At 43.4% G+C, this 15,151-nt stretch overlaps 1 protein-coding gene across 3 annotated transcripts in view; it reads left to right on the forward strand.

Moving 5' to 3' along the window:
• Positions 1-15,151, forward strand: part of AK5 (adenylate kinase 5) — a 235,997-nt gene that overhangs the window by 169,932 nt on the left and 50,914 nt on the right. For all 3 annotated transcript variants that reach the window (XM_077905099.1, XM_077905097.1, XM_077905098.1), the window contains 2 exons: positions 4,727-4,769; positions 9,831-9,875. In XM_077905099.1, the coding sequence (XP_077761225.1) occupies positions 4,727-4,769; positions 9,831-9,875 (88 nt within the window). The remainder of the gene's footprint in view (positions 1-4,726; positions 4,770-9,830; positions 9,876-15,151) is intronic.

Below are 15,151 nucleotides of genomic sequence, written 5' to 3' on the forward strand. Positions count from 1 at the left end.
GTTCGCAGCAAGGATCCGGCGAGATGGTATCTGCAGAAACCCTTCCAGAGCTGGAAGGCCCTCTTTCAGTGTCAGCTTCCTGGTATGACCTGATCTGCTTGTGACAATGCCCCCCAGAACTGGTCCTGCACCCAGGAGCACGCAGCGTGCTGCGATCAAAGCAGACTGAAGGATGTAATTTGTTAGGACAGGTGACCCCACTTGGGAGGCTGTGTTGCTCTATTGAGGGTGACAGACATCCGTATCCCGAGGCGGTGATAATAGGAGCTCTGACCCTAAAGGAAAACACATACACACACCAACTAGCTGCTCTTCCAACCAATAATCCCAGGACCTTAGGCTTGCAAAAGGGGCTCCTTACCTACACATCCACGCAGGGAAATTAAGTTGAATGCAAATCGCTTTGGGGCTTGAGTGGAGAATGAGAGATCTAGACCAAAACGAATCCATAGTCCAAACTCAGTTTCCCATAAAGCCACAGATCCTGTCTTGAGAGGTCCTAGCTGTGTGCCTCCAACAGGTGCTTGACTTCTCCCCTTCAGTTAGCAAGGTGCTATCATAGATACAGCACTAGAAGAGGTGGCGACCTGAACTTTTCTTTCCTTCTTTTTTTTAGATTTTATTTCTTTATGAGAGGGGGTGGGGGGCAGAAACACAGGCAGAGGGAGAAACAGGCTCCATGCAGGGAGCCCGATGCAGGACTCGATCTCGGGACTCCAGGATCACGGCCTGAGCCCAAGGCAGACGCTCAGCCGCAGAGCCCTCCAGGCACCCCTGAACTTGTTTCCGCGAGTGAGTGGTTCTGCTGCAGCTCTCCCCATCTTCCCCAACAGTAATCGCATCATCGCAAGGCTGCGTCTTGGCTCCACGGGTGTGAGTCATAATTGACACTTACATAAAAATCTGTGCCAAGATTAGCACTATTTCTGTCCATTTGTTCAGATTTGGCATTCCGCGCTGTGCGCCCCAAAACTTAGTGTAATACTGGGAGAGTCACCTTTGTACCCACAAAGCCCAGCCTCCCCATTCAGACCCGCAGGTGACAGGAGGAGGCCTAGACGGAGCGCACACGGCGAGAGGCTTGTGTAACAGAAGGAAGCGTGTGGGCCCCGGGCCGGAGCTTGGTAGTTAACGGGGTGTGTGTCTCCAGGTGTGCCTCCCCCAAGAGGCGGCTCCAGTGCCTGGGCAGAGAAGCACCTTACAGGTATTTCTCAAATAAGCTTATAGAGCATTTTGCTTCTTATAGAACTGACATCCTGAAGCAATGCCTTTCAAGCAGAACACACCTAGGATTTTGAAAAGAAAGAGAAGACGTAGGGCCTCCAGGGTCTGTGTGGCATCTTTTTCACCAAAACCAGAAGTGTTTGCCTTTCATTAGCGGTTGGTGTTGTGTGTGTGTGTGTGTGTGTGTGTGTGTGCACGTTTAAGATGCCAGATGAAGTTTATTTGCAAAACAGTCACATAGGAGGGGCGCCTGGGTGGCTAAGTGGCTGAGCATCTGCCTTCAGCTCAGGTCATGATCCCAGGGTCCCGGGATCTAGTCCGGCATTGGGCTCCCTGTATGGAGCCTGCTTCTCCCTCTGCCTGTGACTCTCTCTGTTTCTCTCTGTCTCTCATGAATAAACAAATAAACTCTTTAAAAAAAAAAAGAGTCACAGAGGAATCGTGAGGTTTATGGAACATCACTGGAAGATAACACGCCCCAGTCAAACCTCCCATTTACCTGGGCTATCATGCCAGTGAATACAGTGTGCCCCATTCCTGGCTGCACTCGGCTCCAAAAATCTGTTCACTATCAGTGTTTTCATAGCAAGAATCTGGGGCTCATTTGAAGCATTTGGACAAACAGACTAGACGTAGGCTATAAATAAGAATTGGGGTAAGAAGAAGTCAGACTCAAGAAGCCAAATAGAGGTAAGATAGGCCCCTTTATAACACGGTGTGTTGTTCTATGAATTCAGATTACCCTTCATCAGTCTCCTAAATCATGACAGCCAAATATAAGAAGTATCTGATGGGGCAGCCCAGGTGGCTCAGGGGTTCAGCGCTGCTTTCAGCCTAGGGTGTGATCCTAGAGACCCGGGATCGAGTCCCACGTCAGGCTCTCTCCATGGAGCCTGCGTCTCCCTGTGTCTGTGCCTCTCTCTCTGTGTGTGTCTCTCATGAATGAATGAATGAATGAATGAATGAATGAATAAATAAATTTAAAAAAATAAGCATCTGATGCAGTTTAGCCTGCAAGACGGGTCTAAGTCTGATAATTCAATAGTAATATTAAAAATCGAGGGAGAGAACTGCCTAACGCTACCTGGATATGTTCCGTGGCTCTTTGACAAGCAACAAGCAGAATCTGATTCCAACAGTGCTTTTCCCGCAAAGGCTACTGAGCCTCTATGTAGCTGCATCTTAGGCAAACATATAACTGCTTCACAAGATCCCTGTCCCAGGTGGGCTTCCCTAGAAGCAAAACCTGAAAGAGGGGCTCTCTGCAAGTGGGGTATTAGGGAGTGCTCTTAGGAGAGGGGGAGAGATGCAGGGTAGGGCACAGGGGTCCTTGTGAGCAAGGGTGGGATCCCAGCTGGATATTTGCTTCAGGCTAATCTCGAGGGGAATACTAGGGCACAACTTGACAAAGAGTCCTCCCACTTTGAGGGCAGAGCCAGACTTCCGTGAGCCCTTAGCAACGGCGGAGGGATGGGTGCACCAGCCAGGTAGTGGTGGCCGCTGAGCTGAATGGGAGTAAAGCTCTAGGAGCCATGCTGTGTGGTAGGAGATGCAGTTCTCATCCTAACTCTGACTTCACTAAAGACATGATGACATGGCCACGGGCCCCTCAAATGACCTCTGTGACCATCAATTTCCTCATCCGTAAAATGGGAGAGGGGGATGGCAGGGTTGGATAAGATGCTCTCTATAACTCCCAGCTCCGAAATGCAGTTAGGCCAAAAACAGAAGTAAGGGTAGGCTCACTGAGGCATAATTGACATTTTTCCTATTCATGGAAAGAAGTTAATTAATGTAAATGTGTCCCTGAATGACCACTCCATTAAAAACTCTTCTCTCACCTGGAATAGCTCTGGATACACAGGCAAATCTAAGAAGACAAGCAGTAAGGTTGCCCTGAAGGCGTATGTTCTGAAAAGGGATGGCAAGGCTCTGTTTTCAAACAACTCCTCTCACAGCAGTTACCTCAAGGGAACATTAATGCAGCCTGGCAACCTCATTTGACGGACTCCTACATCAAAGCAAATCAGAAGCAAGAGGCTGGAGTGAAGCGTGAGCCACAGGCTGTCCCCACAAAATGGCACAACCTCCACCGAGAGCAGTTGGGCAAAATCTATCAGTCATAAATACATTTCCTCCAAGACCACACGACACAGCCCCTTCTCCGGGAATTTATCCTGCAGGTGTATGTGTATGAAATGACCTTTCCCCGAGCTTAATCGCTCTGCTACCTTTTCCAAAATAATCCAAGATTGGAAACAACTCAGCAGTCTGTCAATAAAAGATGAGTTAAAAACAACTGTGGAACCTTCCCTACGATAGAATGCTGTACAACCGAGAACATTCTGCATTCTGTATGGGTCGTGGGAAGTCCTCCAGGGTACATCGATAAGTGAAAAAGCAAGAGGAATAACAATATCATTACAGATCACTATGAGTATTATGAGCACACGTGCGCATGTAATAGAAGTGCGCTTCTTTCTGTGCATGAAATGGAGGTAACAAGATTAAATATTTATATTCAGATGTATCCAGAGGTATCTGGAAGTTGCTTTTTGTGTATCTGGGAAAAGATGCGAAGAAAACTTCTATGACTGGTTACCCATAAGGAATGAGGGAGTGGGAAAATGAGATGGATGGAGACCTAAGTAGAAAGTAGAACTCTCACCAGATGTCTTTTTATACATTTTCATCCTAGATTCCCCCCCCCCCAAAAAAACTACCACTGGTTCTTCTGTAAGGAAAATGCAGCAACTGCTTGATTAAAAAAATAAAATAAAAAGAATTTAAATGCAGGCATCAGCCAAAGCTGGTCATTCCGACTTCCCTTGTTCCATACTTTAGTTCTCGGGATTGGCCAGTGATTAACCATGGGACTCCCAATGCTGCAAATACTTCCTATCTGGCCCTCTACAGAAAGGGTGCCACATCCAGCTTTAAACCCTGGAGTTGTTGGTAAAACCGCTGTGACTACACCCATCAGTGAGCTTTGGGTATGGAAGAGTGTTGTCTTCTTCAGATCCGCCTTTCTGATCACAGAGAGGTCATGCACCAGGAAGTCGAGGTGCAATATGGTACCAAGTGGTACAGCAACAACAGGATCTGAGCTTTGTCCCTCACCGCTACGTGATCTTGGGCAACTTCTCAAACTCTCAGTTTCTTCATCTCCCTTTTTTTTTTAAGGTTTTATTTATTTATTCATGATAGAAATAGAGAGAGAGAGAGGCAGAGACACAGGCAGAGGGAGAAGCAGGCTTCATGCCAGGAGCCTGACGCGGGACTGGATCCCGGGACTCCAGGATCACGCCCTGGGCCAAAGGCAGGCGCCAAACCACTGAGCAACCCAGGGATCCCCAATTTCTTCATCTCTTAATGGCGGATAGTAATAGTGCTTCCTTCAGAGGGTTGTTAGGCAGGTTAGGTATGTCAATGTACGTTGGCGAGAAACTTAGCACAATACCTGTTGGTCCTGTTATCTAATATTTTGATTTTTTATGTACAGGGTGATGACCAGTTAAATGTATTTGGAGAGGACACCATGGGAGGTGAGTTTCCTTTACTGATCAGACCAAAGTTGTGTTTTAGTACCTTCGAGCATGTCTTTTTTATTAAACACCAACTGAAGAGACATAAACTCCCGATAGCATGCACTTTTCCCTTAGCCAGGCTACATGGTTCAGCTGGAGCTCTTTGGGTCTTTCCCACCCTTGGTCCACACAAAGAACCAAAGGAACACTTTACTTAGAGATACCTATCCTGACTACCCAGAGAACATGACCCTCGATGTGCTCAGCGAAAATAGAATGTTCTGGTAAAATAAGTTTGAGGAACACTGAACACCCAATCCCCTTTGGAAGAGGCACACGTAACAGCATAGCAAGACTCCCACCAGTCCTGCAGGACAGGCAGCTGGCTAACTTTAACATTCTTCAAATTTATCGGAATTCAAAAATCTGTTACCTGTATAGTAGTTCCTAATCTGCCACGTGCTGTTGGGCTGCAACCTAAGAAACACCCAAATTATCCTGCTTTGTAACTGTTGTCATGTTAAAAGCCTTGCAACAACTAAAACATCCAGCCTTAACTAGCTACACGTAGAACTGAAAATAGATAAAATTATGTGAATTTGAGATGGCCCAAAAGAGATAAGGTTCATGATTGCCCAAGTAAAGTACCTTCTAACGTTTCCACTCGGTAATAAATGTTGCTGTAATTATGGTTCATGAAAATATGTTCGTATTGACTGTGAGCACATACACGTAAGTGATCTGGCTTTCCAAATAACCCTCTAATCCTACGCTGATCCATGAGCCTGAGGTGATAGATAAAGTGCCATCTGATGATAATGGCTATAGCAGTATATGAAAATCTCAGTCGCCAAATGACATCATGGTGATTCATGGGGAAAGGCACATAAACATGAGCCAAGTGCAAATAATCAACCCGGTCCGAACTGGGTAGGGATTGACTGATTGCCTAATAAAGTTTCCCTCTTTCCTGGTTATAAGATTAACATGTGTTCATTGTGGAAACTTTTTTGAGGTAGGAAATAAGAGCCATCTAAAACCTTACGACCTCTAAATAATCATGGTTAACATTCTAGGGTATTTTATTTCATGTGTTTGCTATATACCTATTTTTACACAGTTGAGAATACGTGTGTATATGTAAATATTATCTCCATTCTTTATGTGTACCGTAACACAAGCACGTTGCCATGTCATTACAAACTCTCTATAACCTTAGCTTACACCCTATAAATGTTTCATCGTAGGTACAACAGTACCTAATAATAACCACAGACACTTTCCTAGATTGCAAATACATTAAAAGTTGCTCAGCTCCATATAGAATTCTTGAGTCACTACATGGTACACCTGAAACTGACATATGGGAAACAAACTAGTATATGGGAATTAAAAAAAAAAAAAATCATTGCTCAGCTTCAAAAAAGGAAGCTGGAAGTCTACAGAACATGAAATGGCCATCTGGTCCACAAGTAATAAGCACCAATGTATATGCTTTTAATAGAAAGTTCCAGATAACATAGGATTTTTCCAGTCACTCCGGGCTATTCCATAAAGAGACTGCAGCATCTCTTTGATTAGAAAGAACAAAAGATGTCATTCCTCATTCTGAAAACCAGATGTTTCCAAAAACCCCAAATTCAAATCTTTCCTCTGATTGTAGCTTCCCTGTCTCCTTCCCTTCTTGCTCCCAATCCAATTCCTCATGCCCCATTCTCTCTCTGGAATTGGGTCTTTCCCTCAGCTAAGAGTGGATTCCCGGCAAGAAGGTGGCATTGTGTGTATCAATGAGGCATCCCAATTCTACTGAAAAGCAAGTGTGATTACTGTCAGAGGAGTGAGCTAGCTTCCAAAAGTACTTACCATCTACATAAAACATGAAGTGGAAGTCAGAGTCCTAGCAGTTCTTTTTAAGTATAAAAACTGCAATTTTGTCACCAAGATGGGAAATAAAAACCTTGTACTATCTCTCCCGGTAAATCGCGTTCCATCTGTCATTTTAGTCAACTCACACCCATAGGATGAGCAAAAGCAGCTGCTTCCAGAACCAGGAAAAGAGCCCAGAGCTCCAGCTAGCCTGAGAACTCAGGGCTGGCTCCATCCAGTCTGCCCCCCTCCGGCCCCAGGTCTCACCACTAAGGGGGCTGCTCCACAGCCCAGGGGTGGAAATGCTCAGGGGCCCAGGGGCCTAACAAAAGCACCAAACACCTTCAAACTCTAGAATCTTTACTTTAAAACCTCATGCATATTTTCTTGAAGTGAAAAGTCCTGGTATCCCACATCCTAATACATTATTGTCCATTCAGTGTATATTGCAGTTTGAGAAGCATGTCCCTTAGCATGGGGGTTAGCAAGAATAATACAGCATTCAAAATTATCTTCAGTTACTCCATCTGCAGTCAGATCCGTCCAGATGCGGGAAGCATCTAGTCTCAGATCTATTTTGTTGGTCCCCGTACAGTGCTCTAAAAACTTGACTTCAAGTGTTAGTTCTTGTTAGCCACAGTTCACAGCGCTGCAGGCCCATCCACCTCCCCTGGTTGAAACTCTTTGCCTGGCCTTTGCCTAAGCACATCAGAAAAACTCTCCTGAAGTTCTTTGTGGACTCAGCCCACCACCCCCATCCCTACCCCCACCTCTGTGGGTATTAAACTGAGCTTCTCAGAAATTAGCCAGTCCAAGGATGGACTTGAACCTGGGGACATCCTCTGAGCCTCCCAGAGCCTGCTGCTTCAGTTTTTCACCATTTGCTCGGGATGGCCTCTAGGTTACTGGCTTGTGCAGATTCCCTCTAGGAACTTGAGAGCATCCTGAACTAACCTACTCCTGTGCTGGTGGCCTGCCCCCAAACTCTGTGACCCTGCCCTGGCACAGCTGCATAGGTAGCCTAATGTCCTCAACTAAAGCCCTGTGGCCTTAAAGCCAGGGAGAATTTTTGTTCCTGCTCTTCTCTGAAACATTCTTGGGTAGGACTGCTGTTTCTTCTGTCCTCTCAGGCCCTCACTCTAACCACTTTTTTTATTTTAGTTTGAGGATCCCCTGCTTCCAGGCTCAAGCAGTAACCATGGGCACTTTCTGAGGCCAGAGACCCTGGGCTCACAGAGTCATTCCCAATACAAGCTTGAGGCGTGGTCATCTTCTCAAGTAAACTTCCTCTTACCCAAGGTCTCTTAGAATTTTGGTTTTTAGAGATCTTAAACATGGAGGGCACCTGGGTGGCTCAGTCGATTAAATGTTGGACTCTTGATTTCCGCCTAGGTCATGATCTCTGGGCTGTGAGATGGAGCCCACTGTTGGGCTCCACACTGGGAGTGGAGCTTGCTTAAGATTCTCTCACTCCCTCTCTCTCTCTGCCCTTCCCCACTCTCTTAAAAGAAAAAAAAAAGCCTTAAACATGCAACAATAATTGCATCATAATTTTGGTCAAGAGACAAATGGGACTATTTCCTCCTGTGGTCCATTCATTTGCAGGAACCACAAAATCACAGGTATTTGAATCAAAAGAGACAATAAGGTCACTGGGTCCAACACCTTTACGGATGGAGAAACTGAACCCCAAGAAGAGAAACTCACTGGCCTAGGTCTAATCAGTGAGAACAGGACCAAAAGTATAGCTATTGTCTACCCATCCTTCATGGCCACCTACTACCCATGACAATAGGAAATCTTTCAGAGCTCCATAAACTCTGGAGGGTTTTGCACTTTGCCAAAAATTCCTAATCATTCCCTCGCTTTGAAATAGTAGTTCCCCCTCTTACACTGCTGGTGGTAATGCAAACTGGTGCAGCACTCTGGAAAATAGTAAGGAGGTTCATCAGAAACTTAAAAATAGAGCTACCCTATGACCCAGCAATTGCACTACTAGATATTTACCCAAAGGATACAGAAATACAAATTCAAAGGGCTACATGCACCCCAATGTTTATAGCAGCATTATCAACTATAGCCAGATTATGGAAAAAACTCAAATGTCCAGTGACTGGTGAATGGATTGAGGAAGATACACACACACACACACACACACACACACACACACACACACAATGGAATATTCCTCAGCCATCAAAAAGAATGAAATCTTGCCATTTGCAATGACATGGATGGAGCTAGAGAGTATAATGCTAAATGAAATAAGTCAGAGAAAGACAAATACCAAATGACTTCACTCATATGTGGAATTTAAGAAACAAAACAAACATGGGGGGATAGAAAAAGAGAGACACACCCAGAAACAGACTCTTCACTATAGAGAACAAACTGATGGCTACCAGAAGGGAGGTGGGGGGAGATGAGTGAAACGGGTGATGGGGATTAAGGAGGCCACTTATTAGATGATGAGCACGGGACATTGTATGTAAGTGATGAATCACTAAATTCTACACCTGAAACGAATATTACACTGCATGTTAACTAACTGGAATTTAAATTAAAAACTTGAGAAAATAAAAAATAAAGTAGCGGTTCCCAAAATCCAGTCCTCACTCTCACCATCTTTGTGATGTTTGCTTCATCTCTATACATATACAACCTATACTAGGTATTATTAATATTTTTCTCTACATTGGCTCACTGTTATTATTTACATATACATTTATTTTAGAAGGAACTTTATATCACTACCTTAAGTGGAAAATAGTATTATTTTCTGTAAATAGGAACTGTATTTAAAATTTTGTCTTCCAGACTCCCCATTTGTGCTTTAACCCCTCTTTAGTAAGAGATCACCAAATGTTAAGGGAAAACAAAATGTAAAGTAATGCAAAACCAAGATACTTAAGAACATTTTAAAATAATTTTAAAAATTATCTTTCTTTGTAATCCATGCTGGTTAATGGCTTCATCAGTTTTACCACCTAAAATTGATCATTTGCGTTAAAATGAAAATATGTTACCTGGGTCTGGAAATAAGGGTGAAATGGTCATTGGTGCCTATTAATTATGACCTATTATCACATTTACTCAACTTGAGCTTGTTCCCAAATAAAACTACAAGATTTTGGTTTTTATACAACATGAGTAATTATCAGGGTTTTAAAACAGTTTTCCTTGCCAGTAACTTAAATTATTCTTACTTTAAAGGTTTCATGGAAGATTTGAGAAAGTGTAAAATTATTTTCATGATTGGTGAGTAACAGCCCTCAAGTTTTCTAATGCAACTGCTAATAATAAACAACTTGGTAGTGAAAAAAGACAGTTCATTTCTCCCTTTGCTTTGAGGTCTTGTCCCCTTTATTGGTTAGGATAATACCCCCAAGGCTTCTGGATTGTTGCCTTTGTTTATGCAGTTTTATATGTCTTTGTATCCGTACAGCATAGACAAAGTAGGCCTCTACGGAGTGTCAGACGCCTCAGGTTAGCTCTACCATAATAAAATACATTATAATCCCATGAGTATGACGACCTCGGACATCAGAATCTAGCACACATTTTCTGTTTGAGCAATGAGCCCCTGCTCCCTACACTAAATGCATCAGCAACCACATATGCAACTGTACTTCGGTAACCATACCCTGCATTCCTTTTAGCTAATGACAAAAACAATTTCCCTTATTTGATGCCTCCTACTATGAGAGTCACTGGTAAAGTATGGGATGAAGTTCACTTGGAGTTCACCAGCATTTTCTTAGCACCTACTGTGTTTCAGATCATCTCATTTAATCCTTCCACGATCCTATAGGTTGGTGATTTATCCCTATTACATATCTATTACACAGATAAGGAAACTGAGACTCAAGAAGGTTGAGGAACTGGTCCAGGGTCACATAGCTAATGAGTGTGAGAGCCGGATGGCCAGTTTTCCGTATGGAAACCAGCGGAACTATTTGAGCAACAGTTATCATTGCACAGAATAGCACAAAATATTGCCAGAGCATCTCCCAAAACTTAATACTTTTCCCTCTAATTATTCAAGTCTGTAGAAAAGCTAATACACCTACCTGTGCGCTTTTCGAAAAATGTCAGGAATAATGAAAAGGCACACACATCCTCAATGAGTAGGAAAAAAAGAAGGGTTATCAGCACCCAGGAAATATAATTGGATAAACTGAGAATCTGTACCCTAAAGTCGGGATGTTGCCTTGGAAATGTCTCACTAAATTTCCCTCGTCCGATGAGGAAACTGAGCCCCAGAGAATTTAAGAGGTGTGATGAAGGTCATTCATCCAAGTGGTGGCAGAGAGCAGACCAGGGCTGCACTTCCCCACCCCAGGGCTCTCTCCACTGCACCACCCCGTTGTGGGGGTAGTTTCCCCCAGACTGTTTCCCACACTCAGTCATCCACCAGTACCTGCTGAGTACTGGACCCATGCTGGGCCATGAGCAGGGAACACGGAGCTTCCGTCCTCGGTGGAAAGAAGAAATCATCGAATTATTATCACACATTTAGGAAGGAAACAAAGAGCTAAAACAGAACAACTCCCTACAGAAGTGATGTTTAGACAGAGAAGTGACAGAGGAGGACGGAGGTGGGGGGTACTGGGGCACCAGAGGGATTAACAGAGGGGAGAGGAGGAAGGGTTCCCACCAAAGACAACAGGGAGAGTTCTGGAGCCCAACCCGAGTCTTGCTTCTGACCTGCTTGCCTCTTGTTGACCTTAACTATGGAAATGACTAAAGTCTTGCGCTACTTTCTACATTCTTTTTAGAAAGTTAAATAAGTTATTTCTACTCCTTAACTGAAAAGAAAATCCTCGCCGAAATAGCAAAGGAAAGTCCCCTTTCCACATGAACTTGAATCACTCTCCTTGGCATCCGGGCCACGCGCAATGGATTACGCTTTCTGTTCAGCTTTTATCTCAGGGGCCAAATTAGGGAGAGGAGAGACTTTTTAAACCTGAGGTTCAGGATCCAAAGAATGAGCCTTTATTATCGTATGGAAATCTGTGTTTTTAATAATGTGATTCCAAAACAAAAAAGCTTCTAAAAATAGTACAGCATGTTTTGTGGCAGTTATTTTCTCTAACAATAATATTATTTCAGATTTAGCCGTTTAGCGCTCACAGTTAAATTTTGAAATGTGGTTTCAAATATCACTTCTGTCTCCGTAAAACTGAAGACCTTGGCTCGCCAGTGACTAAAACCTGTGCCCTTCACAAAGTCAAATAACATGATATAAAATCTTTGGCATCAGACAAAGCTTGAGACCCCCCACTCCCCGCAAAGGTCCACACACTACACTCCAAGAAGCTCCCAATAAAGATTTTTCTTATATTAACCAAACTCTCCTGTATTTTAACTTATTGGTCAGTAACTATTCTTGTAAAGATCTCCGCTTACTGTTTGGGCAGTAGAAGGTACAAAACCAGTGCGATATGAGGAAAAAGGATTGTTCTTCTAGGGTGCTTACTGGACTCTGCTTGAATATTAAGGCCTTAGTTCTAAACACTTCCTTGACAGATGGCAGAGGGGTATTTGGGGGCTGTATTATTGCAGGTCAATTTGAAGCTCGTAAAAATACTTGGCGTGTCATAGACACACCCACAGCAGTTTTGATGAGTCCTAATAAACAGGAGCCCATTGATTTCAGTGGAACAAGTGTGATGTTGCCTGTATAAGACGATGGTTGAACTTTTCACTTTTCAAATTACTGTCTTGACCTCTACCAAGGCACATGGCGTTGTGGCATCCGCCAGAAACCAGGTTGCCATCCTTGGTCGTGAGCCTGAAGCTAAAAATCAATATTCCTAAAGCACTGTCCGTGTGCTTTAAAGTATCCGAGTTCCATTTTGTCTGCACAAAGTTGCAAAGCCCTTAGACCAACCCTCAAAGGGTTCTCCCCACTGGCCTCCATGGGCCTTCCCATTTCCCACTCCGGCCCCACCTGCATTGTCATTATCTCTTGAATTCCCCTCACTTTCACCAGTCCTGTCACTTGAAATGTCTTCCCCTCTGGTTAATGAGGCCCCCAGGTCAGGTGGAAGGTCTAGCTCCCCGTGAGTCTTCTCTAATCGCTAGCCTTCTCCTGTGTGCTCCTCCATCGCTGGTGTCTGCATCACCCACTTAGATACCCCATTATGACTTAGAAAAACAAATATTTGTTGGGATAATGAATTCTTTAGGAAGCAGTGTGGTCAGTTTCCATAACAACCGAAATAGCAAGTGGAATCCTTGGACTGGAACTGACAGGCAGGTTGCTGCTGCTTCTAGCTGCTTCTGGCAGGACTGTTTTCAGATTAATTATGAGCCTAATCACACCCTCCCGACTCCATTGTCGCTGCTCCCCTCGCCCCAAGAACAGCGACACCAGCTTACCCCACTCCCCCAAAGCCAGTGCAATTTCTTGCTCATTGGCAAGGTAGTCTTAATTCGCGGTTAATAGCACTGACCACCATCTGAGTGGAAAACATGTTCCAGGAAGTGTAGTGTCTGGACCGAAAGGAAAAGTGGCAAGGATGGGATCTCGTTAGCCCTTTGGATGTGGTGTGAATATTACGTCTTTGTTCATGAATAAGGCAGCTCAGTAGCTGTTCATAGAGAAATACTTTCCACGGCATAGATATGGGACAGAGAAGGGATCTCACAGGATCGGGCCAGGGATCAAAAGGATTGAAAAGGGTTCTCTGGCCTTTGGTAGTTCACACACCAGATATAAGGACTGTGCTAATATCCAAGACTGGGGCTCACTCATTGCAAAAATGGAAAATTATTTGGATAGTGTAAAAATGTCCTTTAAAGAGCCTCATTATGTCCCACTAACAGGCTCCTACAGTTTTCACAACCTTTTCTGGTACATTTCTTTCCCTTCTCTCTCTCTCTCTCTCTCCTCTCTCTTTTAAATCTCTTGATCGTTATCTTGCTATTACCCAACCTATTTTGGCTTCTTTTTCCCTTCTGTGCTTTTCATAGCCTGCCTATGCCCAAAGTGCGGCATAACCTGAATTCCCATTAATTCCTATCCAGAGCCTTGATAGAAGTGCTTCAATTTGGAAAATCATCTGACTTTACAGATGAGGTGTGATACTAATGGCATTATGGTCAGGACATCATTCTGTGACTGTAACTTTCAGGATGTCAGGGACACAGATGGCTTTGTATATCTCAGCATTAGTACTGATAAACTGCTTTTAAGTAGTAAGCTTCGAGAGGCACATTTACAATATTCTGTGTTATTCTGTGTATTTTTAACCCAGTGCAAACTAGTCCTTAATTTATTTCCTTGGAGAAAACTGTAGAAATGAGAATTTTTGCTTAAAGCTCAAGATTTTTTTTTTAAAGATTTTATTTATTTGAGAGAGAGAGAGCACAAGGAGGAGGGGCACAGGGAGAGACAGAGGGAGAAACAGACTCCTCACTGACCCAGGAGTGTGACATGGAGCCCTATACCGGGACCCTGGGATCAAGACCTGAGCCCAAGGCAGACTCTTAATCGACTGAGCCACCCAGGTGCCCCTAAAACTCAGTATTTTAATGCCTGCTATTGTTTCACTATAGCCTTGATGTCATTTCATTGCTGCCCTGTTATCAAAGAACTATGAATTAATTTGATTTTAGGGAATATTTGCTTGGGACCCAGATTAAACATTTTTCACTGATGCACATACTTGATTAAATTAAAAATGAAAAACAAAGATGGCTGTTTTAATTTGAGGTAGTTGTAATAGAAACCAGCATTCATGGAGCATGTAACACACACTAAACACTGCATAAATAATGTTATTTTATTTAATACTTGTATCCACCCTCTGCGGTAAGGACCATCCCCATCCTGACTTTTCAGGTCAGATGTTAGAGAGTTAAACAATTTGCTAATAGGTGATGGATCTGGGGCTTGAAAGCTTGGATTTTATCACTGGCAACAAATGCTGCCAGTTGTCTTTGAAGTGATGGGCTTACTTTATTTCTTTTTTAAGAAAATGCTAGATATTCAAGTCTGAAATCCATAGTTTATCTGTTAGTCCATCTTTCAGAAGGTACAAATGGTGTTAGGTAGAAAAAGCAACTGTTAAAAAGCATTTTTCCTCGAGAAAACCATTAACCTAGGTGTGCTAAAGCTCCTTGTGCATACTTCACACAAAAATTTTAAAATGATGTATGCTTCAGGGCTGAAATTAAATAAAATTAATCTTTTATACTGCTTCAGCAAGGGCATTCATAAGTAACACTGCCATTTTTCTTCTTTTTGTTTTACTATGACTTCATGGTGATGAATACATCAAGTAGAATTGGATGCAGCTGTCTTGATTCACACTGTGGTTTTATGACAATTGCTTCTGTACTATTAGTGAAAGGCAATAACCTCTAAGTGTTGTAATGAAAATAGGGGCCCGCCCAAAAATACAAAAACACAGGGCACCCAAGTGACACAGTTGGTTGAGCACCTGCCTCTTGGTTTCAGTTCAGGTCGTGATCTTGGGGTCTTGAGATCAAGCCTCTCACTTTGGGATCCATACTCAGCACTAAGT

Source organism: Canis aureus, chromosome 8 (genome assembly GCF_053574225.1).
Source record: "Canis aureus isolate CA01 chromosome 8, VMU_Caureus_v.1.0, whole genome shotgun sequence".
Lineage (NCBI taxonomy): Eukaryota > Metazoa > Chordata > Mammalia > Carnivora > Canidae > Canis > Canis aureus.